At 40.4% G+C, this 24,749-nt stretch overlaps 1 protein-coding gene across 4 annotated transcripts in view; it reads right to left on the reverse strand.

The window, feature by feature from the left end:
* Positions 1-1,902: 1,902 nt before the first annotated feature.
* sez6l (seizure related 6 homolog (mouse)-like) overlaps positions 1,903-24,749 on the reverse strand; it is a 70,301-nt gene continuing 47,454 nt past the window's right edge. The window contains exons 3-17 of one of the 4 annotated variants that reach the window (XM_028025951.1): positions 23,318-23,457; positions 22,279-22,474; positions 20,235-20,420; positions 19,946-20,117; positions 19,022-19,188; positions 18,003-18,197; positions 17,454-17,592; positions 16,337-16,533; positions 8,978-9,172; positions 8,104-8,295; positions 7,365-7,559; positions 6,398-6,433; positions 5,984-6,092; positions 5,167-5,272; positions 1,903-4,541 (exon numbers count right to left, since the gene is read on the reverse strand). In XM_028025951.1, the coding sequence (XP_027881752.1) occupies positions 4,512-4,541; positions 5,167-5,272; positions 5,984-6,092; positions 6,398-6,433; positions 7,365-7,559; positions 8,104-8,295; positions 8,978-9,172; positions 16,337-16,533; positions 17,454-17,592; positions 18,003-18,197; positions 19,022-19,188; positions 19,946-20,117; positions 20,235-20,420; positions 22,279-22,474; positions 23,318-23,457 (2,255 nt within the window). In that variant the 3' untranslated portion in view covers positions 1,903-4,511. Of the gene's footprint in view, positions 4,545-5,166; positions 5,273-5,983; positions 6,099-6,397; positions 6,434-7,364; positions 7,560-8,103; positions 8,296-8,977; positions 9,173-16,336; positions 16,534-17,453; positions 17,593-18,002; positions 18,198-19,021; positions 19,189-19,945; positions 20,118-20,234; positions 20,421-22,278; positions 22,475-23,317; positions 23,458-24,749 lie in introns of all 4 variants that reach the window. The other 3 variants (XM_028025950.1, XM_028025949.1, XM_028025948.1) reach the window with 3 other exon arrangements.

Raw genomic sequence — 24,749 nt, forward strand, 5'->3', positions numbered from 1 at the left:
TCATTAGGACATTAAAGAAAGCTGGAGGTAGGGAAAAGCCGCATGGGAGAATTTGCCTCAAAGCCGTTATACATCTGCAAGACGACAACATTAGGATAGAGAGAAGTCATCTATCAAACAGAATGGAAGTCAAAGCTGCAAACAGAAATGGAAGCTCTTCAAAGGAATTTTACCATTTGTTTAACCATCACAATGTCGGAATGTTGAGTTCATTTTATATCTTAGACAGTTTTCTATGTGGCCTGTACAGCTCTGGTTGCTTTGCTGTCAAATCACATGTACCCCAGGGTGGTGATGTTTCGGACATTGTGGTTCTGAAAACTGAAGCACCATTCAGCCTCGCAGTTTGTGAGAATGAAGGACTGAGTGTCTAACCAGGTGGTCAGCGGCACAGGAGCACCACAGGGACGTTACTCTCACCATTCCTTTTCTCTATCTACACTTCAGACTTCCAGCACACGTCTTACCTCTGTCATCTACAGAAATACTCAGATGACTCTGCAGTTGTTGGGTGTCTCTGAGATGGACAAGAGGCTGATTACAGAGAGCTGGTGGACCACTTTGTGGCATGGTGTGGGGACAACAACCTCATCTTGGATGTAAACAAAACAAATGAGATGATTGTAGATTTCAAGAGGAACAGGGTTAGCTCAAACCCTATTTCTATCACAGGAGAAACAGTGGAAGTAGTTGAGGAATATAAATACCTCTGTGTTCACCTTGACAACATACTGGACTGGAGACGCATCAGTGAAGCCGTTACATAAGAATAGAATTAACAGACTGGACTTCTTGATGAAGCTAAGATCCTTCAAGGTTTGCGGCACGATGCTGCAGATCTTCTGTCAGTATGTAGTTGAGAGCGTCATCTCTTCTGCTGTCATTTGTTGGGGCATCAGCATCAGAGCTAGGGATCTAAAAAGGCTCAACAGCCTGATAAAGAAGGCTGGTTCTGTTCTGGGGACGACTGTGAGACCTCTGGGGATGATGAAGCAAAGAAGGATTCCTGATAAAATAGAGAAAATTATAGACAACTCTGACCATCCTCTGTGTGGGGGTTTGGTCTTCAGAAAATATCCGCTCTTGAGTCTACCAGATGGAACCTGAAACAAACAAACAAACATCCATCAATCTTCTGTACACCCTTGTCCCTAGAGGGGTCAGGAGGGGTGTTGGTGCTTATCTCCAGCATACATTTTGGGCGAGAGGTGGGGTTCATCCTGGACAGGTCGCCAGTCTGTTGCAGGGAACCTGAAATAACAGGAAGTTAGTAGGAGGCGAGATCAAGGTAGGAATGATGGTGACAGATAAAAAATGAGGAGGATTATTGAGAGATAAACCTTTATTCTGCTCTGTTTGTGCTTTTTCTTTGAAGGTGCAGAATGCTTAATATTTGTGTCAGAACCATTGTTCATTGTTTTATATCCATTTTAATGACAAAATCATAGACCTTCTTGATTTTGCTTCAGAAGTCGGGCTAATTCTGAAGCCCGACTTCTTGGAGGTCAAAATCTAGACATGGAGTCTGTATTAATAAAAAAAAACAAAAAAAAAAACACTGAGATGAGAGATTGGTGGTTTGATGGACGGAAAGGAAATTTAATCTAAAAAAAATCTTTTATCCTACCTTTCCATAATTCTCCACAGTTAGATTATGCAGAAATCCTGAATAATGTCTCAATTTCCCTTAAGACATGTTCAGTCTAGATAGACTTACTGGAATCTGATGCATTTTAGGGACAACAAAAGGCTGGTCAAGAGAAAAGATGGGAATGCATACATTTCAGAAATGAGATTTTTCATATTTTTTCTAGGTAGATCTCTGAAAGAACTAACCTACTATATAAAACATGACATACACACACAAACACACACAAATCTTAAAACACTCCAGTCTTTACAAACTTTTTCACACTTTTTTTTAATTCAAGTTTTACTTCTTATTTAAGTAAACTGATCATATTTGTCCAGTCATAATGAAAATGTACATTTATTTTTCTGCATAAAACGTCACATTTACAGTACATCAAAATAAATACGTCTTCTTCTGGGATCGCTTGATTTGCACTTTAATACTGATCAGTTAACTACAGCTACGCATTTCACATCTCGCAGTGAAGCCTGGACTTGATCTCTCTCTCTAACCACCAGCCTCTCCTGACGTGTCTGTTAATCCAGCTGCATGCGAACGGAAGAAGACAAGAGTTTTGCGTTGGCCCTCAGTGGACACCTGGGGACAGGAGGCTTTCTGTGTTAGGCCGACTGGATTAAAAAATGAAAGACGCTACATTTTCCTTCTTAGTATTGTCAGCTTTTGGGAAGAGAACATGACTCACCAATGTGGACAGAGAAATTCCCCCTTAGCGTTAGCAGCACCTGAATAAATGAAGTAATTGAAGGAGTGGCCCATGTTCAAATGTGAATGTGTTAAAGTTCCAGTGCAATCAGATGGACAGGAGTTTTTACTTGTTTGTTTTCTTTCTGGACTTTAGTAACCCAAGCACACTATTGTTTGTCTGTTTTCTGTTTCACAAATTCACTGCAGTATGTGGCTTTTATAAAATATGCATATATTTTATGTATTTGTTAAAGCTGTTACCACGTCGTGACAATACGAGACAAATTTTCTGTGAAAAAAAATCCACCACCTCTGCCTCCTTTCTGTGTTCCTCCTGCCCTCTGAACAAATATGTCGCTCAGTCAGAAACAACCAATCAGAGATAGGAGGAGGGTCTTAGCATTGTCAATCATGCTCATGTATGTGTTGCTTGCACCCTCACCCACTGCTGCCCCGCTGCTTCTTCTGTGCAAAGGAGCCTGTCATGAATGTTAACGGTAGTTAGCAGGACCACCGATGACAACGGATAAACAGTTTTCCTGGAAAGGTAAATTGTTCCTCCGCCATTAGCATATTGATATATGTGGTTGATTGACAGCGCTAAGACCCTCCCCCTGGCTCTGATTGGTTGCTTCTGATCTGGGGATTTTTGAGACAAAGAAGCTCATTTTTTCCACAGTTTATATGTCTGTTATACTGTCCTGACATAGTTTAAGAAATCTGCACAAAACATTGGTTTTTATAAAAGTTACCTACTGCAGCTTTGATAAAAAAAACAACTAGTATCACTTCCCTGACCATCTACTGGAATGTGAGCTGTAGATAAAGCAGGTTGCACACATTTTCAGACATGAGACGCATCATGTACGCTCCCCTGCTACAGCCTGTAAATGCTATGCTAATCTTGTAGCAGTGACTAGTGCTACTTAGGCCATTATTCACTGATGATGATTCATTCAGGTAAGTGGCTCATGCAGAAGATGACCTGCAGTGATTTGCCCTTGAGGTTATTAATTGATGGCAGGACATTTTCTTTCCGTGTGAAAAAAGAAATCTAAGGGGGGGAAAGTATTTTTTCATACCATTGTAAAATCTTATTTAATTTGTTTATATTTGCCTTATTTTTTTGGTGTATATTGGTGTGGGACATTTTTTGGCAATGTTATTCAAAAATAACTTTTTCCACAGGAATGGGATTTAGTTAATTTCTCCATTTTGAAACAATCCAAAAGAAATTGACTGACAATAAAACAAAGTGCCTTAAACATGTATTACTTGTATCAGTTTTGTCCCTTCAGCTGATTCAGTATAAGTAAAGCATAGCTTTGCACAGCTGAATGGTTGCCATGGGAGATTAAAGGATTTCTCAAACATGCAGAATCAAAGCAGCACTCCAGGTATGGTTCTGATGAGGGAATAACATTATGACATGATGTAAAGCTAAAAAAAGTAGATTTTACATAGTACTGCGCCTTTAAATCTATTATTTACATCTGACAGCACAGCAGAGCCCCCTATAGTCTGATAGGTATGACGCAATAGACTGCAGCGGCATTTTATGTCGCTCAACTAGCTTGCAATATTTACATTTCAATTTGGTCTTTCCAAAAAAAAATAAATAAATAAATTTCTCACCTAGATTTTGAATGTGAAATAAATTATGATTGTTTTCTGTTGATTTCCTGCATGTAAACGTTTTAAATTTAGCACAGAAATGCCAAACTCTTCCAGTGACAAAGGTAACTACAAAATACATTAACTTGGCTTCTACAGAAAAAAGGTCCGACAGCAGCTGTGTTACAAATGAAAGGAAAAATTATTAGAAATCTAGTTTCTCCCAAAAAGAACATGTTTTGACCCTCTAATTCCTCCCGCGGCGTCCTGTCCCCGACGTCTTCCTTTACTACAGTCCATATCGCCTCCCGCCGATGTGTCACTGACTCGTGTTAATATCTCTTTGCTTCACAGGTTCCTCTTCAGTTTCCCATTATGTCTACAAAAGCTATCACATCTAAGGGAGGGGGAGGGGGAGATGAGTGACTGTCTTGTAACAGAGAGGGGCTGGACATCATTATTTGTATTTACATGGCCTCCTCCTGGGTAGAAAGGGTCAGGGAGGGATGATGAGGTGTCAGCGCCGGGTGGTTGCTTCAGAAGTGTCTTTAGAAATGTCTCATATTGATACTTCATATTCACGAGTGTCCTGCTGAAAGTGAAGCAGAGTGATAGAGGCGGCGTTACGTCAACAAAATCCCAGACAGTTCAATGTTAAGGAGCTTATGTCGTCATTTTTACAACTTTTCTTTTTCAGTCGCGTGTGGGGTTGTAGGCTACTAGCTTTAGCTTCACGCCAGGGAAGCGTTTTGGTTTGCTGGTTTGGTCTGGACCAAAAAATGTGGTCCAGACCTGTTGTTCGCGGATGTTGCTTTTGTGTCAGATTTTACTGACATATCAGGAAAATGTGAATACAAAGGTTCCATCTTGGGCTTTTGTTCGTAAAAAAAAAAGAAGGAGGAAACAAAAAGAAAAAAGTAGCTTAATTGAGTCAGAATTGATGTAATTAATTGATTACATTTAATGTGTTATAGTTCTGGTCCAAGGGCTGTATTTATCACACAGCTTAAGCTCTGTAAGTTAGTTTTCTCAACAACATGTCATTTGAAAAGCCAGTTTAAGCTAAAGCTAGACATGTAGCAGGAAGGCTTAGCAGACTCGCTGCAGCTGAGTATCATACAGTAGGTAAGGTAAGGGTTCCAAAAACATAAAAACACAAGGTTTCTATGTTTTCTGCCTCTAACTTATAATAATTTCCACATTTGGACACTTACTCCTCCTGTCTCATAAAGCGGGTTGTCAAACTCTGTCTCCACAGTGATCTGTCGGTAAGGGTGAGGGTAGATCAGTGGCAACCTTAGGTTGGTGTGATATCTGCACCTGTTGGGCCAAAGGAGGAAATCCACATGTTAAAGTCAGCAATTAGACATTATGAAAAAAATTAAAACATTTTTTAAATTTTTTAAAATTACAAGACACCCAATCAAGTCATCCTGGGACACAAGCTGCTTTGACACAGCAGCTTGTGTCAAAGCACAGCAGCTTGTCAAAATGTTTGTGAACTTTAGTATGGCACATTTTTCAGGTCTGGAAAAACAAATGTCAAACTATTTCCTTCCACTTCACAATTATCACATGAAAAAAAAAAGTTTTTTTTGTTGTAATGTGACAAAATGTGAAAAGTTCAAGGGGTGTGAATACTTTTGCAGGGCACTGTATCTGACTGGACGTGTTTATGGAGTAACTTTGGGTCATGCGTTTTGTGAAATATATTAGAAATGAATTGTATAAAATGTAACTCCTTTTACACGGAGTATTGTAATTCAACTGCACATTTAAAATGTACATACAGAACAACATTTCGTTGTAAGTCTCCAGTAAAAATAAATAAACGAATAAAATAACAAATAAAAACATGAAAACTAGTTAAAATAGTAAAACATATCAATAGAAATATATATGATAAGAAGGTCAACCATTAGTCTTTTATTGGCTCCTGGGTGATAAAAAAAGAAAGTCTTGAACCCGGAGCGTTCCTGTGTTTTTCTGAGCCGTTTCAGTGATTCTCGGTCCAGGAGTTTTTGGACTCACCTCGTGACGTAGACGTAGGCGCCTCCGAGCAGCACAGACAGCAGCAGAACCAGGATGAAGATGGCTAGCGCTACGTTTCCTCCATCCAGAGGGGAGCCTGCCGTCGCCTCTGCAACTGACACCCAACAAATGAATGATGCAGGATTAATAAGAGAGCATCATCCAGAAAATAAGGAGTCAGGCTGAAGGAGGTTTAGGAAACGCAGGCGAATGAAATGGATAAACGCTGGTAGTGGGGTAAACACACAGATGGCAAATGAACTCGGTATATGTAGTCTACAGAACATGCAGATGTTCTGTAGATGAAATTTACACAGAGAGAGGAATGCTGGTTATCTCCTTTCTTTGTGACTTTTGATTTATCTGTCTGCTAAGAAAAAGTGTTCACTTCTCACCACACAGACAGACACTCACCTTCCAAAGCATGGTTGCCAAAGCAGTCACGGTTAGCTGAAAAACATCATTCTGTCAGTCAGTGCATATGAAAACTGACATCACATAGACTGTTTCTTTTTTGTAGTCTGTATTTTTAACAAAGCCTCTCCTCCAGGTTCACATTCAGCCTTCTTTTTATGTAGTATGCCTGTCAAATCTTCTGATTTGCATAGTCAGTTAAAAATTTAAGTAAAAAATAAAGATAACGTCCATGTAATGTGCTTTCTAAACAATTTTTTAGTGATACATTTTCTAAAAAAACACTTTGACACTTATCCTCGTGTACTGTAAGCAAAACTAAAATAAAGCATTTGTCCTCTTAGATCATTTGAAAACTACTTTATGCCTGATATTAAACTCTTTGGCGATAGTGAATGGAAGCAGCTGAAAGTCTCACTTTTCCACATGATCAGTCAATGTTTTACTTATTAGGATTTTACCACGTCTCTTTAATGTAGGAGGGACTGGATTAAAATGCTTAATCGGGTTAATTGGAGGGTCTATCAAAAAAACCAAAACCGTTTTAAATTCAAAACAGTTTTTTCTTGCTAAATTATGAAATAAATTGATATATGAGCTTAACAACAAAGACATTTATTTGTTTTTAATCTGTTACTTGATGAAACTTTCAGGTGTGACAAAAAAGCAAGGTCAAAACAAATCAACAATTTAAGTTTAATTTAAATAAGATTTAACTGGATTCATGTGACAAAATAGTCCTGCAGAAAAGTGACAAAACCTAAAGGTGAACAAATGACCTCAGTCCAATCTGATACTGAACCTCAGATATCTGTATCAGTGCAAAAAGTGGATCAGTTCATCTCTAAATGAGTTGTTACAGAAAATGTGAAGGGCATGTTCTGTAACAACTGGAAATGCCCCTCACATCTTTAAAGCTACAGATTACGATAAAATCAAAAAGACCAAACTGAAAAGCAAATCTCACCCTGGCAGAGTGGAAGAGGGCCGCTCCAAAACGAAGGGTTCCCGATTATGCACTTAATGGCCACCTCTCCTATGAGCTCATAACCTTGGTAACAGACGAACGTGAGTGACTCGCCGGGCAAGTACAACCTCTTGGACAGGATTTGGTAGCCGTTGTCAGGGAGACCGGGGTTCTCACAGGAAACGGAATCCTCAGCTGGAGGAGAAAAACACGACAAACGCTAGCAGGAGGGATTTTGGTGTTTCTCAACCCCAAATTAGGAATTTTCTTTGTGTGTGGGCGTGTGCATGTGTGTGTCACAGCAGTACAGACAGATTTGACAGCCTCTGACTAAGGTGACATGAGTCATGGATAATCTCCACCCCCTCGTCCAGGTGGCTGAGGGCTGATTGGTACGCTCTATTAGCATTTCATTTACATATCAAACACTTGACACCTACATTAATAGCCCTGAAAAATACACACAGTCCACACATTATCAGGCCCAGGGTGAAGTGTAAAAGCAGCACTGCTTGCATTAATGCTGCAAAATAAAGAGAGAAAGACACAGAGAGAGAGAGAGAAGGAAAAGAGAGAGAGAGAAGGACTCACACAGACCCAGTCGTGTCAGATGGCCTTGGACCAGGAAACCAAAGTGCCCCTGTTCTCCGTCCTCTGCAGGCTTCTACTGGTCAGACTGTTTTGCTTAACCGTTTCTCTCTAACCGTTGGGTCCCGGCCGCTCTGCGTCAGATACTCACACACGCAGTGAGGGAGTCGAGACGTCCACACGGGCGTCCCCGGCTCGCGGCCGTAGCAGGTGATGGTGGCGCCGCCCTGCATGACGAAACCGGGGCTGCAGCTGTACTGAATGGTGGTGCCGACCAGCAGTTTGGGATCGGACAGGGTTCTGGTGGAGTGCTCCACGTGTCCCGGGTCGGAGCAGTACATGACTGAGAGGAGGAAATAAAACCGCATCAACTTCTGAGCGGTGACTTGATCCTCGGTAAATGGAAGTAGTTTAGTTTTCAAGTGGTGAAAAAGAACAATTGAATCTGTATTAGACCTGAGTGAAGCTGGACCCTCCACCTTCTTCAAATTAAACAAAATTGGTGGCAAAAGTTTGTGCTACGTTTGTGCTGCTATCATTTTGAAGATATTAAGAAATGTTTCCAGAGGTCATGAAAGGTCATCCACCCCTTCTTACATTCTTCAAATCAAGCAAAAATTGGTGTCAATCAATTCGACTGAGTTTATGCAGCGAAACCTTTTGTTTGTGCTGCTTTGGCTTTGAAGATATTAATTAAAGTTTAAAGGTAATTTAGTTTTAGTAAAAGTGGGGGGCGGGGGGCTGGTTGACCTTTAAACTTTCATTAATATCTTCAAAGCCAAAGCAGCACAAACAACAAGTTTTTGCTGCACAAACATAGCACAAACCTTTGGCAACAATTTTGCCCGATTTGAAGAAGGTGGGGGTCCAACTTCACTCAGTTAGATATTAGGCTACAATGTATCAAAAGACGATACTTTTTCATCAATGTTTGACCTTAAATCAGTTCATTTCCTACATTTTTGTTTAGAGAATTGGTAAAGTCATTCTAAATTCAGAAGGTTTCCCAACTGAGAAGAACTGACTCTTTTCGCAGAAGGGGGGCTGAGAGCTCCAGGAGAGGTCCAGCTGGCAGGTGAGGGTCTCCCGTCCCACCAGGTCGTACCCGGGGTCACACTGGTAGGTGATCCGAGCTCCTCGCACCAGCGCCACGTGCGACGTCGTCTTCCAGCCGTTCTGGATCTCAGGGAGGTCGGGACAGGAGTCGTTCCGGGAAACCTCTGAGAAGAGAGACAAGAGACAACAGCCTGATTAACTGCCTCTCCTCTCTGACGGTGTCAGCCACTGAGGCCCATGATTGGCTGTAATGAGACGTTTCCATCTCTGTCACTGTTAACGCGGGTCAAAAAGTCAATGTGATCAGTAGTGCTACAGCTGATTATGACACGATGCGGTGAGAAGACGGATGGATTCATCGGGCAGTTACTTCACCGCGGATCAGAGTGATGGATTTCATCTGAGCCTTTGAATATCACCTCTGTGCTGATTTCACATTAGAACGGCCTCATTGAGAGTTTTTTTTTATGAAGATTAGAATTTCAATGTGTTTTTGTGTTGCTAGGAAAGCAGAACATTTCAAAGCCCAAGTCACCAAATTGGCGTAAACAAATATCTTAACTAAAACAAGCGTTTCATTGTGTCTAACAGTGACAAGATCCATTTTTATTTGTTGCAAAAATGTAGCAAGAGAATAAATAGATGAGTATTTGTTTTTTATTAACTGGCATCAATTTCACACACGCAAGAAATGGAGCTGATTACTTTTACATAGTGAAAATAGCAAAATGGATAATGGCCTTGGAAATGGAGGATCATTAACTGTTTCACTATTTGCATATTTCATAGAAAGACAAATATTATTGTATGTATACACAGAGTCATAATATAATCAAAATTGGATGTCTATATTGGAAATAGGAGTTCATAAAATAGTTACAGTGGACTCCCACCCGTTAAAAATCCATAAATACTTGAGAACCCGTCTAATAAAGGCTCATAAATTCCTATTCTAAAAGTCAAAAGTGAATTTTTTTTACTTGTGTTACGCCACACTGTAAATCGTAACATTGTATTTAATTGAAAAAGATGAATGAATCTAACATGACTTTGGTCAAGGTTTTGCTGTGAAACAAAGTACAATTGGGTGCATTTAACTTTTGTTACAGTAATCACTTGAATTAGATAAGTGAAGGAGCAAACTATCACTGCTTTCCATATTTTCTGTCAAAGTTTGAGTACAGAAACTGTTTCAATCAAGGGATTTTCATTTTATAGAAGTAGTTTCAAGTTAAAAAGAACAGTGCCTTCAGAAAGCTTTGGTGTTTATTTACATATACAGAAAAATAAGACTTGGGAGCCGTAGAACATAGATTTATTAAGTTAAGTTACACTCACTAAAATGGCACAAATTAATGTTAATCTGTTAATTTGATGAAAACTAAATAATTTTGAGGCCACAAGTTTTCATATATCTTAAAAGTAAGGAGAACTACTTATGTTTCACAGTGATTTAACAACTATGAAAGAGCATTTTGCTGCATAATAATCTACTACCTAATTTAGCTCACGATTTATATCATTTTACTTCAGTCTACGTCTGAAAATCAAACCACGATAAATAATTGATATAAACATGAATCATGGCCCAAATGTTAGATTTTTTTTTTAACTTTGATTCTAAAGGTGCCCTTGAAAATCGTCAGCAGCATCTGGGATCCATTAACTTCCAGGTGTGAAGTAGATTAACGCCACAAGGAGAAAGAACACGATGGGTTTAAGTCCCTCTATTCACCTGCTGCCTCAACTGGCAAATTACACCAATAAACTTTAAACAGAATGAAATATTTGTCTCAGTTCATATTCTTATGGTAAAAAACTTCCATCCACTACAAAGTCCGCTCCTTCAAAGATGTTTTCACTGGCCAGTAAAAAGAAAAAAGAAAAACGTGAAGCCCTCTTTGCAGACACACAGAGCTTTATCATTCATCTACAAAGACATGATTTTATCTTACAGATGAGGAAGCCTTTTTTGTTTGGACTAAGTTCTGTTTGCAAACTATCTTCAATTCATTATATCAGATTTCTTTTTAAGTCGCATGACTTTTTTGAAGCTGCTCTTCTGTGTGTGAAGAGTTTATCCTGTGGCCATAATCTAATAGTGTGACAAATTCAAATGAGCCCAATCATTCAGTTGTTTTGCTGATTGATTAAATATTTAATAATGATTAAATACATATCCAAAATGTATTTTGGATATTCAAAAAGTCTTCCAGTTGCAGTGCTAAATGCTTCTCTGCTAGACTTACAAAATTGAAAAGAAAAAGTGTAAAATGTCTTAATCATATTTAAATTTATCTATAATTTAATATTTATTCTACAGACTATCGAGCTTATATTGGATATTTATGCAAAATCTTTCGTAGGGATGCACAATATTATTGGAGTGGTATTGGTATTGGCTGGTATTAGCTGTATAATTTAATATCGGACATCAGCTGCTCCGACAAAATAATTCACCGATATAAAAGGCATTGTTCTTATAGCAAATATGCCTGCAACACAATACAACGTGATAAGAAACTGATGTGCTTTTCACTTGTTGCTTGTGAACATATTCAGTTTTGTTATGTAAAGATTTACAAATTTGCACTGTTTGAGTGTTGTCATTGTCTAAGACAGAGTTGATAGATTACACATAATGCAAGTTGAAAGTGCTGCATCATTTTCAGCCTCCTCCTTTGCATTTGGTAGCAAGCTACATTGACAAAGACAATGCAGTATTTTAATTCTACAGTAGAGAAAGTCATATAGTTTCAGTAAGTAGGTATAGGAAAAAATATCAGTATTGGTATCGGTTATTTGCCCTGCGACAGACTGGCGACCTGTCCAGGGTGTACCCTGCCTCTCGCCCGGAACGTAGCTGGAGATGGGCACCAGCAACCCTCCCGACCCCATTAGGGACAAAGGGTGAACAGAAAATGGATGGATGGATGGGGTATCGGTTATTGGGCACGCGAGTCTTCATATATCAGCATATCGGATATCGACCAAAAATCCAATATTGTGCATTCCTGGTCTTTCCATTTCCATTGCCAACATGGACACTTGGTCTAGGTCGGATGGATTCATCTCGTTGTTCCCGCTGTACATCAGATGATTGAACTGTTGGCTTACAGTGTTGCATAACTCCATACAGCCTACGGAGTTACGCTGTACGGATTTGGAAGTTGAAGCTCCGGGATCAATTGATCTTTTTTTTTTTTTATTGACTTGGTCTTCCTCTGCTATGCGACCTGAGCATTTTACGGCGTGTCACACACACACACCCCCACTCACTTTTATTCAAGGAGCACGGCCTCGTGTTGTTGTGGCTACATAATTTACTCCTCCGGGAAAGGCCTGGGAGTTTGTGGTGTCGAGAGGGTGACAAGTAAATTGGACCGCGTGTGTCTCAGTGCGCGCCTAAATTGGCGTCAGGTGTTGGATCTGGGACTCGGCTCCGATCACGCCAGGCGAGTGAGCGGAGGAAGCCACCGCCTCTGAAAGCCCACACTTGTATGGGAACGAGAGTCATTGTGCAATCGGTGAAACAAATAGGATGTGATTGAATAAGGGCAGAGGGAAAGTGGAAGAAAAGCCAAATGAGAATGTGAGGAGGACCAAAACGGAAAAACGGAGGAGGAAGAGGAGGGGGCACCTCGAGGAAAAATTTAAATGAATTGAAAGAAAACTAAAAGATTTCTGAATGTGTTCCAGTGAGGACTCTGATGGTTTTCTGCACTTTTTGTAATTTTCTTTTAAAGAAATCTTAGCATTTTAGATTGTTACTTAAGTTGTATTTTTCTCCTGGATATACAAATTAATAAATAAATGTATCTGTGGAAGAAAATTGTCATGATTTGCGGCGTGAGGTGGTGAGGATAATGCAATGAACCCAGGTTATAGAGTGAAAATGATCATTTAATAAACCAAAAACACAATAATCCAGGCAGCACAGATGAGCGGGAAGCAAATACTCACACTGGTAGCAACTGGTAACATAAAAAGTGACACGACAGAACTGACTGGCTGGTACGACAAAGACCCGACAAAGACACAGAGTCACAGGTGTTATTAAATACACAAACTGAAATTATGAAAACAAATTTGCTTAGTGAATTTTGATGAAATGCGAAAAAGTTTTTGCCCTAGGATGAGCTGGTTTTTTGGCCAAACCAAAATAGATGTACTTTGCAAAACTGCTTTGAAACACTTTTTTCACATCACCAGAAACGTTATCAACATTACTACTGGCAAAAACCACAAAGAAGACGACAGGAAGCGGCAGGAGGATGATGATGATTTGGTTTTGCTTTTGGCTCCACCAGAGCTTTTCTAGTCCACAACAATTTCCCCAAAAAGCCGCACAAGTAGCTGGTCCCAAGTAGGCGGGGCTTGTCGCTCCAACACCTGATTACTACGCTGATGTCTCCTCTGATTGGATGATAGAAGATGAGCGCCAGCACCATGATTGAATTATGAATTTATATCATTTAACTGTTAACAGCCATGACGTCATGGCAACGATATAAGCTTGTGTCCCACTTATATTCTGGGATACAAGCTTATCACACAATATAAGCTTGTATGGCAGGAACAACCTTTTTCACGTGTGATTTTTAATTTCATTTCATATTTAATGGAAACACAGCACTAGCAAAATTTAGTTGTTGTTTTTTTAAAGTCAGCTGAATAGAGACAACGATTTTGCGCACATTTGTAATGGAAACGCAAGAATTCACCAAAATCACCAGCACCATTCACTTATATGGAGAACTTAGAATGTTACATTTTCATACTTTTCATTTACTGCACAGATCTTGAAGTAACTTTATGTAATTAATCATAGAGGAGCCATTCTTAAGGACTTTGTTCTGGATCTGAATGGAACACAACATGAAGGAGTCAGACTTTGCAATCTTCTGAGGTCAAAGTTTTGGGCTTTTTTCTATTTTATTGATTTAAGTTGTAGATATACTTATATTGTAATTACCCATCCACTTAATCACTTTCCTCCTTTTTTAAAGGCCAAAGAAAAACTTTGTAAGACTTTTATTTCCTTCTAAGAAAGAGTTTCAAAGATATTTTAAATTTAAAACGTTTGCTCCTTTTTTATTATTATAGCTATTTTGTCTTGTTAGGATGTATTAGTTTGCTCTTTTTTAATCTGCCTGAATTCTTATAAATAATGGCAGAAACCCATAGGCGCCGGAACAGGGGGGATCAGGGGGCCATTGGCCCCCCCACTTTACTGCCCTACCCGTCCGCTGGGCTGGAACCATTAGGTTGTCCTGCTGCTCTAAACAGGACAATATTTGACATCTATTTTTTATTTTTTTTTTAATATTCCAAATATTTAACCAGTCGTGATGAGACTGATAGATTTTTGTCATATCTATCTATCCTGTAGCTGTGTTGTGCGGATTTTGGACTTGTAATAAGTAGTTGAGCACAGGGCGCCCACAGCTGTATGCACTGTGGAAGTAAAACAGAAAATAATAATTTTTGAATTTTTAAAAATTATTATTATTATCTAACCCTCTTTACTATTAACAAAATTTAGGAGAAAAAAAGATCTATTGTGTCAAAACATCTTGTATGTAGCAAGCCTAAATGTTATTGGTCAGTTTATTTTTGTAAATTTGCCGGCTTGGCGCTTTTTCTGTAAGCTAAAAATGAATGAGCCGAGTTTGAATCCTCCTGTAGTTCTAAGATCGGTCGTTCGGATCCTGCCAGAGCTTTTTACCGTGAGCAAGGTTCTGGAGGGTCGCCGGTTTATGAGCTTTTTGTGAATGTGTGTGTGTGTGTGTGTGTGGTTTGGCGAACTGAAGAGCTGACGAGTCACCTGGTTGCACAATTGTTTCACCCGCTACTGGTGCGTTCACACCAATGGTGTAATGATGACAAAACCTTCATACAGACACGGTATTTTAATACCGTCGATCTGTATTCAGCTGTTCTTAGGTCGGCTGCAGGCATTTATCCTCTTTTACATTTTTCCAGACTCCAGTTTTGCAAATAGAATAAAGTTCATTCCGCCATTTGAATGCTCTGTGTAAAGCTGCCTTCTGCATGTTCCCCACTGACAACTTAACATTTTTTCAGATTATTTTCCACCAAATCTCTATGACCGGAGCGCATTTAATAGCAAACAATCATCAAATCTAGCCAGACCGCAGCTCATGGTAGACCCTAAAACATTGTCCTCCAGGTAAAGAATGTTTACTGTTTACTATGGGACAAATTGCGACAAACCCACTGAATTGATTGACCGGTGCCATCAAATCAATTGAACAAGTCCTGACATTCAAAGTGCGTAACAGTGGTGACGAAACACCCCATGACCCCCTACACCTCAAAAATGAATCCGGCGCCGCTGCAGAAACCTTTATACCAGTGGTTCTTAACCTGGGTTCGATCGAACCCCAGGGGTTCGACGGAGTCTCTGCCGCGGAGGTAAGGACACACTTGTGTAAAGTTGTGATGACTCGCCCCGCTTAGCCATCACTTGCTGCAGAGGATCATGTTACATTACTCAGCCAATCAGTGCTGCGGGGAATTTAGTGCACGCAGTATCAGCAGCTGTCATAGTTGTACGTTGTGTGGTTTCTTTCTAATTTAATCCATACTAAATATGTCGAGCAAAAAAAGAAGAAAATGAACAGACTTTGCTCTGAAGATGCACTTGCCCAGGTGAAGCCACGCCTCCCTGAACTGGTCTCCCAAAGACAACAGCAGGAGTCTCACTGATTTGCAGGTATGTCATTTGTGCAATACTTTATTCTGGCCCCAAAAAAGTATTTTGTGGATTCAAAATGACAAAAAACAAACTAAATTTAAACTAAAAAAAATTAAGTTATTAAAAAATTTGCCATTCTTTGAAAAAATCCAAATTTATTTTTAAATTAGTAAAATAGTAAAAAAAAAATATTTTGGGGGCTGAAATTCTTTTATGGGGCCAAAATATTTTTGGGGGCCAGAATAAAGTAACACTGTAACTTGCTGTGAGTTCATACCTATGTCTTGAATTTGGAAAAAAAAAAAAATTTATCACTAAAGAAGGGTTCGGTGAATGCACATATAAAACTGATGAAACTCAAAAAAGGTTAAGAACCACTGATTTATACCAAATCCTGTAATAAAGTAATTCCTCGAAGCAGTTCAGTCCTGCTGTTTCTGAAGCAACAGGAGGAAATATCTTCTCTTCCTCCAGGCTCAGACACCAACCTGATAACCCAAAACTAGAGTTGAGATTCCTAAATAACAATCAGCAGTAAAATGTATTATTAGGAGTTGATATGACACGTTTTGTCCAAAGGAATTCTATAAAATTCCTAAGTGCTCACCGATGTAATTGATGATGAACCCCTCCCCCTTCCCGAAGACAAGGCCGGCAGGGTCAGAGTGGAAGGTGACGGTCAGGTCCGGCGTGCTGGACGAGAGCTTGAAGGGGCTGCTGCCTCCAACGTAGCGCCCCAGGATCCGGGTCGTGACCTCATCGCCGTCCGTGAAGGTCAGCATGTCGCTGTCGCTGATGTTTAGTCTGAGGATGGCGAGGGCGAGAGGAAGAAGAATCGCCACGAGTGAGAAAACAGCGTAGCTGGTCAGGAGGACTCAGAGAGCAGATGTTGACAACTGAATGCATTGCAGACCAGAAACGCCCTGGGCTAAACACTAACGGGGAAATGCTAAATAGCCTGGAAACATGTTGTGGGAGCATCTGACATACTTAACAGCCCCACAGGGCGCCGTGAGCTCAGGTTAGACACGGAAAACAAAATACTTTATGACATATTTCTGCCAAAAAAAATGCATTTGGTGAAAGGTTTTTAATGGGGTTTTGTTTGAATTGTGTGAAGAAGCAATTCAAACTGTTTGAGCTTGAACTCTCCATTTAAAGAATTATATTGTGATTTATAAAAGATTCAACCTTCCCAGAATGTCCTTTACTGTCCAGTAGTAGGGAAATAAAGGATGTGTTTCATTGAAAGAATCAGTATTATGTTACATTGACTTTTTTTAGCCAGAATTCCCTGTATTTAAGAAGTTAAATTACAAAGTCAAATTCCTCTTAAGTATAATTTTTAGAACAAGTGAAGGTAAGAGTTACTTGATTGCACCATAAAATGTCTGGAAAACAGCCATTTTATACTGTCTCTTTAGTAGCATATTTAAAACTTGTTTTTGGATGTCAGCTTCAATCTCTGATCGCTGATCTGCTGCGGTATTGAATCTTTGCTGCTCTGTTTTGTTGCCTTAGTTTAGTAAAACCTCTTTAGCAAGTATAATATCGTTAATACTTAACAATAAGTAGAGGAAGAACTACATCCTCTATGACCTTAAACTCAGAGTTTTACATTTAACTGGAAGTTAAACACCAACAGGCAGTTCATTTCTTTTCTAAAGTAATCAACTAACGTTCATATTTGACTCTCTGTCAAGTAAACAATGTGTTTTCCTTACAGCTGGACATCAAGCAGCACTCGTTTGTCTTCGCCGACGTGTATCCTCCAGCTGCAGTCCTCTCCTTCTCCATACCACTCCGGCCAGTTTGGGGACAGGATCACTCCGCCCGGACCTGTCAGGTCCCCGCCGCACTGGGCTGCAGCGGGACAGACGGACGACAGAAAGATGAGGATAATTTAGTAACAGGGCGGTCCTCAGTGTCAACTACAGATGTGCTGATTGCTAGTTCTGTCTGATAGACTAGCTTGCCACTTATCTTAAGTGAAATAAAACAGCTGAAATAAAACACTTAGCAGCGGTGTCCAGCATTGCAGAATTAACAGACATCATATTTCAGATGAAAAGAAATCTCAAGTCTCTGTTTCAATCTTTGTTTTCTTTTTTCCTTTATCTCAAACTTTTTGTGTTCCTTCTTTTTGTTGTTGCCTGGAATCAAAACGTTTGACACCAAACAATTGACCCCTACATTAGACTAATGAGTTTTACAGTAGATTATGATTTAGGGTGAAAAGATGAAAACCTTCAACATGAAGGTTATTCTTTTACCTTTGCAGAGCGGCTCCGTGTCGTTCCAGTACGGGTCCCTGGCGCTTATGCACTCGATCACCGGAGGGCCCTGCTCTAAAGAGTGACCGGGGTCACAAGTGAACTGAACCACCGTTCCCACGCCGTACAAGGGGTCCGATGTGGTGAAGTTTCCATTCTGGAGGTAAGGCTCGTAGCAGTGGCCACGCTCAAAAGCTGAAACAGCAAAAAGAAAGAAGGATGTCAGGAACACTGTGTGGGTGTGTGTGTGTGTGATTATGAAAAAATGTCTGCTGATTTACTGGAAATATGACTCTTAGTTAATTTGTCATTTTATGTCCAGTGATTGGATTAAAATGGTAGAGGAAACGTCATCATGCTTTGGCAACATCAAGCTGCCAGAAAACAGAAACTTTATCTCCTCTTCTGCGGATCAGCAGCTCCCTCCCTGGCAGTCCGTCAGAAAGCAGCTTGGCAGAATATCACGTTAAGCCAGGGGTGTCCAAACTTTTCACAGCGTGAGCCAAAAATCGTCAACTCAACTGTACTCCAGGGCCAGAAGATAAAAAAAACATTTTTTAAAAAACTAATTCAGCAAAATGTTTTACTGAGAATTTATTTCCTGCTCAACAATAAACTAGGCATGAAATAATTTATTCAAAGAAAATAGCCAGATTTTTTTTATTTTTTGGCAGAAGGTAATGTGTAAATCAGTGTAGATCCAAAACGTCAAGATGGTTTTACGAAAGAAAGGCAACCACTTGATTCATTTATGTTAGGGTCAGTTAAGGAAACCTGAATCAGATTTAGTGTATTCACAGCAGTAACGATATGATTTAGCTCAATGTTGATTTGAAAATGTCTAATAATGTAATTAAAAGCAGATTTGGAGACACCAAATAGTTTTGTCCAAATTGGGGAGAAAAAGCCTCCATTTGCATCAACCACCTACACTGGTGGGACATATTTGTGCCCGGGCCCCAGCAGTGTTCCTGCCTGTGTGTGTGATGTGTTTTATCTGTAACCCGTGACCCTCTAACCTTCATAGCGGATGTTAAACCCGGTCTCATGGTTGGGCTGATCGGTGATGAACTGGACCCTCACAGCCGGACCTTCGCTGATCACCCCCTCAAAGGGTATCTGCCCACCCCGCCCTGAATCGAACAGCACCACGGAGCCGGCGTCCAGGCCGCTCCACAACACCAGCCTGAAGGGAGACAAACACAACAAGATCAGCAGAATATTTCAGACTCATCCGTTGAAGAACTTAGGGGTGCATTCACACCAGCCATGGTTCATCCTCTTTAATCAATCAAACTCTAATGCTGACCAAAAAAGTAAACTCTGGTCTGCCTAAGAACCTCGGTCTCTGTTCGGTTGAAGTGACCTCTGGTCTGGTTGGAATGCATATGTGAACGCCAAGTGAACCAGAAACTGCTCCACAAGCAGGAAGTGGACTACAGGGAATTCTGGCTAAATCGCAGCAAAACAAAAGCATGAGTCTAGCACTAGCAGGAGAAATAGGTCATTGTCATGTACCAAAGACAAAAGAGAAATCCTACAACCGCTCAAATCTCCATCTTGTTTATATTTTGTGAATAAGAAAGTTGTGCTCAGTGTCTTCTTCTGAGGTTTTTGTGTTGTTTCCTTCAGTAGTTCTTGGTGCAGCACCATCACAGGTGAAGAGAGGAGCAAGGTTTTTCTAATAGTTTGGATTGTTTACCAGTGCAATGTGAAAAAGAACGGCACCGACTGAAACTGTAATAAATGTTGCACCTTTGGTCCCCAATCAAACCGAGTCAACTGGACTATCAGGTGTGAGGTGAAGTAAACACATCTTCTTTAAAACAGACACTTAAAGGAGCAGAGGCTGTTTGTAAATGGATACAGCATGGTCTTGTATCCATTAGACAACTCGAAACTTGACAATGATCCTGGGATAAACGACCCTGTTTGGCCCCTACCTGTCGGTCGGCCCCAGGGCCAGCCTCTCCAGGTGCAGATGTAGTCTTTGGTCTTTTGGTGCCTCCAGGGACCAGGAGCAAGAACGGTCCAAAGTAGCATTTGGTCCATGGTGGGGGGACGGCGACAGCACCCGCCCCACTGTGGCATTCTTCACCGTCCCTCCACAAAGAGCTACAGGGAGGAGGGAACACTTTACACACACTGGGGCATGAGACCACTAACTCAACGCCTTAAACCGTCACTGGGAACGCGTCAATGTTGTGAATCTACACACACATACAGACTCACCCCTGCAGGTCGGCTCCTTGCCGCTCCAGACCGGCAGCGAGGCGTTAATGCAGGTGAGCTGCGGCTCCCCCTGCAGGTGATAACCCATGTGGCAGTGAAAGCTGGCTACGCCTCCAGGGAGCAGGTCCAACACCGACACCTCCCCGAAGTGAGGTCTCTTTGGAAGTGAGCAACTCAGCCTGAAGACTGAGAAAGAAAGAGATTCACTGTTGACGTTTGACCAGATCTGTGTTGGGGTTACCAGAGAAACCAAACATCAAACCAACAGGGTGATATTTAATTCCTTTTAGCTTCTTTTGTTGCTTTCACTTCGCAAAATAGCGATCCTCTGCACGTCTTTTCTCCATACGTGAAATATAAACTTTGTGCCAGTTTGCTTGTTAGGAAATGTACATATAGCAGCACATACCATATTCTCAATAACTAATGTATTTAAAACAATCTTATTATGTAGTTACTAATGTTTAATTTCTGATTACTTACATGTTGTAATAAGAGATATTTTTTTCTCTGCTTGAGTATAGCTAGGACCAGAACTGTTCAGTTTAAATCTCAATGAACTGTCTGGAGTTTCTCAGTTCATCTAAATGAATGTACAACATCAGATGCAAGATCACATCCACAATCTACAGGTTTCCATTCTACAATGTGAGAGAAATGTCAGCATTTTTACAGTATGTCTCACAAATATTAGTAGCATTACAAAACTTTGTCAATGTTCCACTAATGTTGAAACCCCCCCACAATTTCGGCATTTCCACTAAATAAGCAGCACAATTAAAATCACACATGAATAAATTTATTCTCGCGATAATGCACTGATAAACATGCTGCACCATGATCCTCCAATTACTTCCTGTTGTCGTCCTCTTCGTTGTTTCTGCCAGTGGCAACTTCCCATTGTTGATCATGGGACTTGTGTGATGCATAAAAAAGTTTCTAATTTACTTAAAACAAATGAAATGACTTATTTATCGATATAAACCGATTTTGAAACAGCTAATAACCCTCCTTACTCCCTCCTTCCCTAATAATCCACCTTACAGCGTCAAAATATTTGATGGAAAAAATCAAAAATTTGCACATTCCTTTAAGTGAAGTTATTTTTGAAACATCAAGTTGCGTAATTTCATGGTGGCTGGAAACGCAGCTGTAGACATGAAGTAGAAAATACAGGAACAAACTTGATAAAAGTCTCAACGGAAAGCTCCATCAAATACTGTACATTTACCTTTTTTTCTTCTTTTGACAATTTTGACAATTACATTCAAATAAATCAATGCAAAAAAATATCGAATGTAAATACTGGTTCTGTATTGGCCCATATATATGTAAAAGGCAGAATCCCAAAGATGGCATTGGATTGTTTTTTTTTTGTAGCTTCCTATGTTGCTTTCTCTCCTCAAAATTGTTAACTTCTTCATGCTTTAAATGATTTTCCTGTTATTTATCACTGGCAGGATCATTTATACACAGAGTTCCCAATCACCTGTAGGTACATTATCATCTGAAAAAGCTTTCCAGGCTTGATGGGATTAAAATTTCCTGGCTGTTAATTTCGGTTTGTTGTTTCTCACGTCTTATTTGATCAAACACAAATCTTCCTCTGCATGCAGCATTTTGATCTGAGTCAGCACCATCGCAGGAGCGACGCAAAAGGATGAGACGGCTGTGATTAACGGCCCAGGTGGCGCTCTGATGTCCCCTTCGCTCCTCGACGCATGTTAGAACTGCGTCCTCAGACACACATGTGAAAACAAACATGAACACACACACACGCCCGCCATATCCTCAGCCTCCTAATGAGACGAGAGACAATTAATCAGAGCGCTAATCAGCTAATTCACATGACAGATTCAATCACCGTGCTGAGTGACTCAATGAGAAGGTATTTGATTATGCAATTAACACGTACACTTTAGAGAGCACAGACAGCCTCTCGGCTCCTGATGAAAGGGCTGTCGGATGATTCCATAACCAGTTTGTATGAACACATGATTAGGTTTTTGCTGCGTTTGTGTGCCTATGCGGCGTGGCGACTTACTCTGGTAGTGCAGCTGGAAGAGGCCCAGGCTCCCCTCTGGTGCCGAGCGGTAGTAGACAGACAGAGAGTTGGTGGGACTGCGGATCACCTGACCTTCCACCAGCAGCGTGTGGTTGGCCAGAACCAGTGTGGCGCCTTGATCGTCTACGCCCCTGATGGACAGCTGCTCGCTGTCCGACAGGTTCACGTTCTTCACCTGGAAACGCAGGAAGTTAACGGGGAGGCAGTCAGACACCACAGCAATAAGAGATGATTGGAGATGGGGGGAAAAAAACAGAAAGCATTTCGTTTTCTTTTTGTTTAAAGGGGCAGAATTATGTTCAGTTGTTACCAAAATGCTGTACATATCAAATATGATTTAAAAGAAATTTGATTTTGACACCTTGAAATTGGGCCTCTGTCTCTTTAAGAAGCTTCTGCTCTTTCTGACACTACACCTTCTGCTTGTTATCACAAGAATGCCATTCCAGTCAGTTTATGTCCGTTTTTAGGAGCGTTACACTGAGACGTAGTTCATATGATGAGCTCTGCTCCATAGAAATGGATGGTTTCTATGGGAAACTCAAGAATTCCTCAAACATGCACAGAAGAATCACGGCAACAGAAAATAACATAATATTATGATGTAAAACTAAAAAAAAAAAGAAAAAGAAAAAAGATTTTACACAATACTGCTCTTTTAAAACAGTCAACCTTTCCCAAATAGGAAACCTAATTTGTAAATGCTCAGAAATGACTCATGTTTGTGACATTTGAACTGGATCTAAAGAATCCCTTCATCAAATGTTACCATTTGAGGAATTCCAGTTCCTGCCCGTCTTGCTTGGCTGATTCAGAAACGACAAGCCACCACCAGGAGGCAGGAGTCAGCCTCCAGACTAAAGGCATCCAACATAACGACCAGAGCACAAACACTGCAGCATCCTCCATTAAAGCCGCACTAGTTGTGATAACCAGACGCAGGTTGCAGGCTGCGAACACGTCCCAGCCTGGCTGCAGTTCTGCCGCCGTGGGATTTCCCTGAGGGGCGCGCACACACCTGCAGTTCCACGCCGTAGCCAGTGTACACGGTCACGGTGTAGGTGCAGTGCAGGAAGAGGCCGTCGGGCAGAGGCGGGTTGTCAGAGGAGTCTATGTATCCCTCTGGGTCGGAGAAATTCACCATGCAGCTGGATGCAGCTGGAGGAGAGAGCAGAGAGTTCAGATTATTTCCCCCCCTTTGAATTCGTTTGTAATCCCTTTTAATGGCATTCTAACTGGAACCACTCTGGAAATCCCCGCTGTGTGTAATTAAAGACAGAAACTACAAGGACTTTAAGCAGTACGCAGGAAAAAGGCGGAGCCAGGTCTCCAGGCCGTTAACAGGCTCAGGGTAAATAGACACTCTTCTTCTTCTTCCCTCTCAGGCTTTTAGGAAGCTCCATGCTGGACTGACTCACATAAGCCTCTCCTCATCAGGATTCTTGCACTTCACTTCAGTTCATTTCATTACAATTACAATTCAGTTCAATATTTATTTTTAAACCTTTCTTTTCTTATATAGCACCATATAAGAAAAGTTGTATTTGTTTCTAGTTAAACTGGAACATTCCTTTCTAAAAAAATGCAATTCCATGTCATACTGATACAGAATTTGTCAAAAGCTAAATAAGTTTTGCATTTTGTCAGATTATTAACCAAATGTAAATGGATTTTGTTAAAGAGTTTGATCAAAACAAAAGGCTAAATCACAATCGGCAGGTCAGACTTTTTAAAGATCAGTAATCGGCAAGAAAACTTCAATCTGTGCATTCCTAATCATCACCTTCAAAGAATGAAATAAAATAAATAATCAACACCTCTTTCTTTTTGGCAATAAAAATTACTATTTTAGGAAGGTGATGATCTGATGACGCTATACGTAATGATGTTCTTTAACAAAGTGTTGACGAATCCCTGTTTGTGTCAAAGTATCTCTTAGTTGAGTGACCTGATGTTGTTTTGCTAATTTAGACATTTTGAAAGCTAAAAATAGAATCATCAATGATTGGTTTACTTAAAACTTTGAAATATGGACTTTAATGATTTTATTCAGTTGCGATTTGATTGGAAACCTTGAATATGAAACAGCTTCAGCTTGCAGAAAGATTTATCAGTGTTGGTAGTTTGTTTATATTTGACTGAAGCAGAAAAAAATGATACATTTTTACTTATTGTTTCCCTTAAAGGCTAGTTGAGAAGACCATAAATTTCCCTAAGCACTTCTGATTGGCTGATCAGGCCCTCATGACGACTCCTTCTCCAGAAGCTGTCGCCTCACGATGCTGAGGTCAGGGACTGACCACAATCAATCAGTCCCTGGTTTCTGGTTGAACGTCGTTTTCTTTTTCAGTGAGAATGAATGAAAGTTCCCCTCAGATAGTTTACATGCATTTCTTGTGAATCAGTGCACAGAGTGATGAATACTTACATTTACATGACAACTGAGGAAA

This window comes from Xiphophorus couchianus, chromosome 8 (genome assembly GCF_001444195.1).
Source record: "Xiphophorus couchianus chromosome 8, X_couchianus-1.0, whole genome shotgun sequence".
In the NCBI taxonomy this organism is placed as follows: Eukaryota; Metazoa; Chordata; class Actinopteri; order Cyprinodontiformes; family Poeciliidae; genus Xiphophorus; species Xiphophorus couchianus.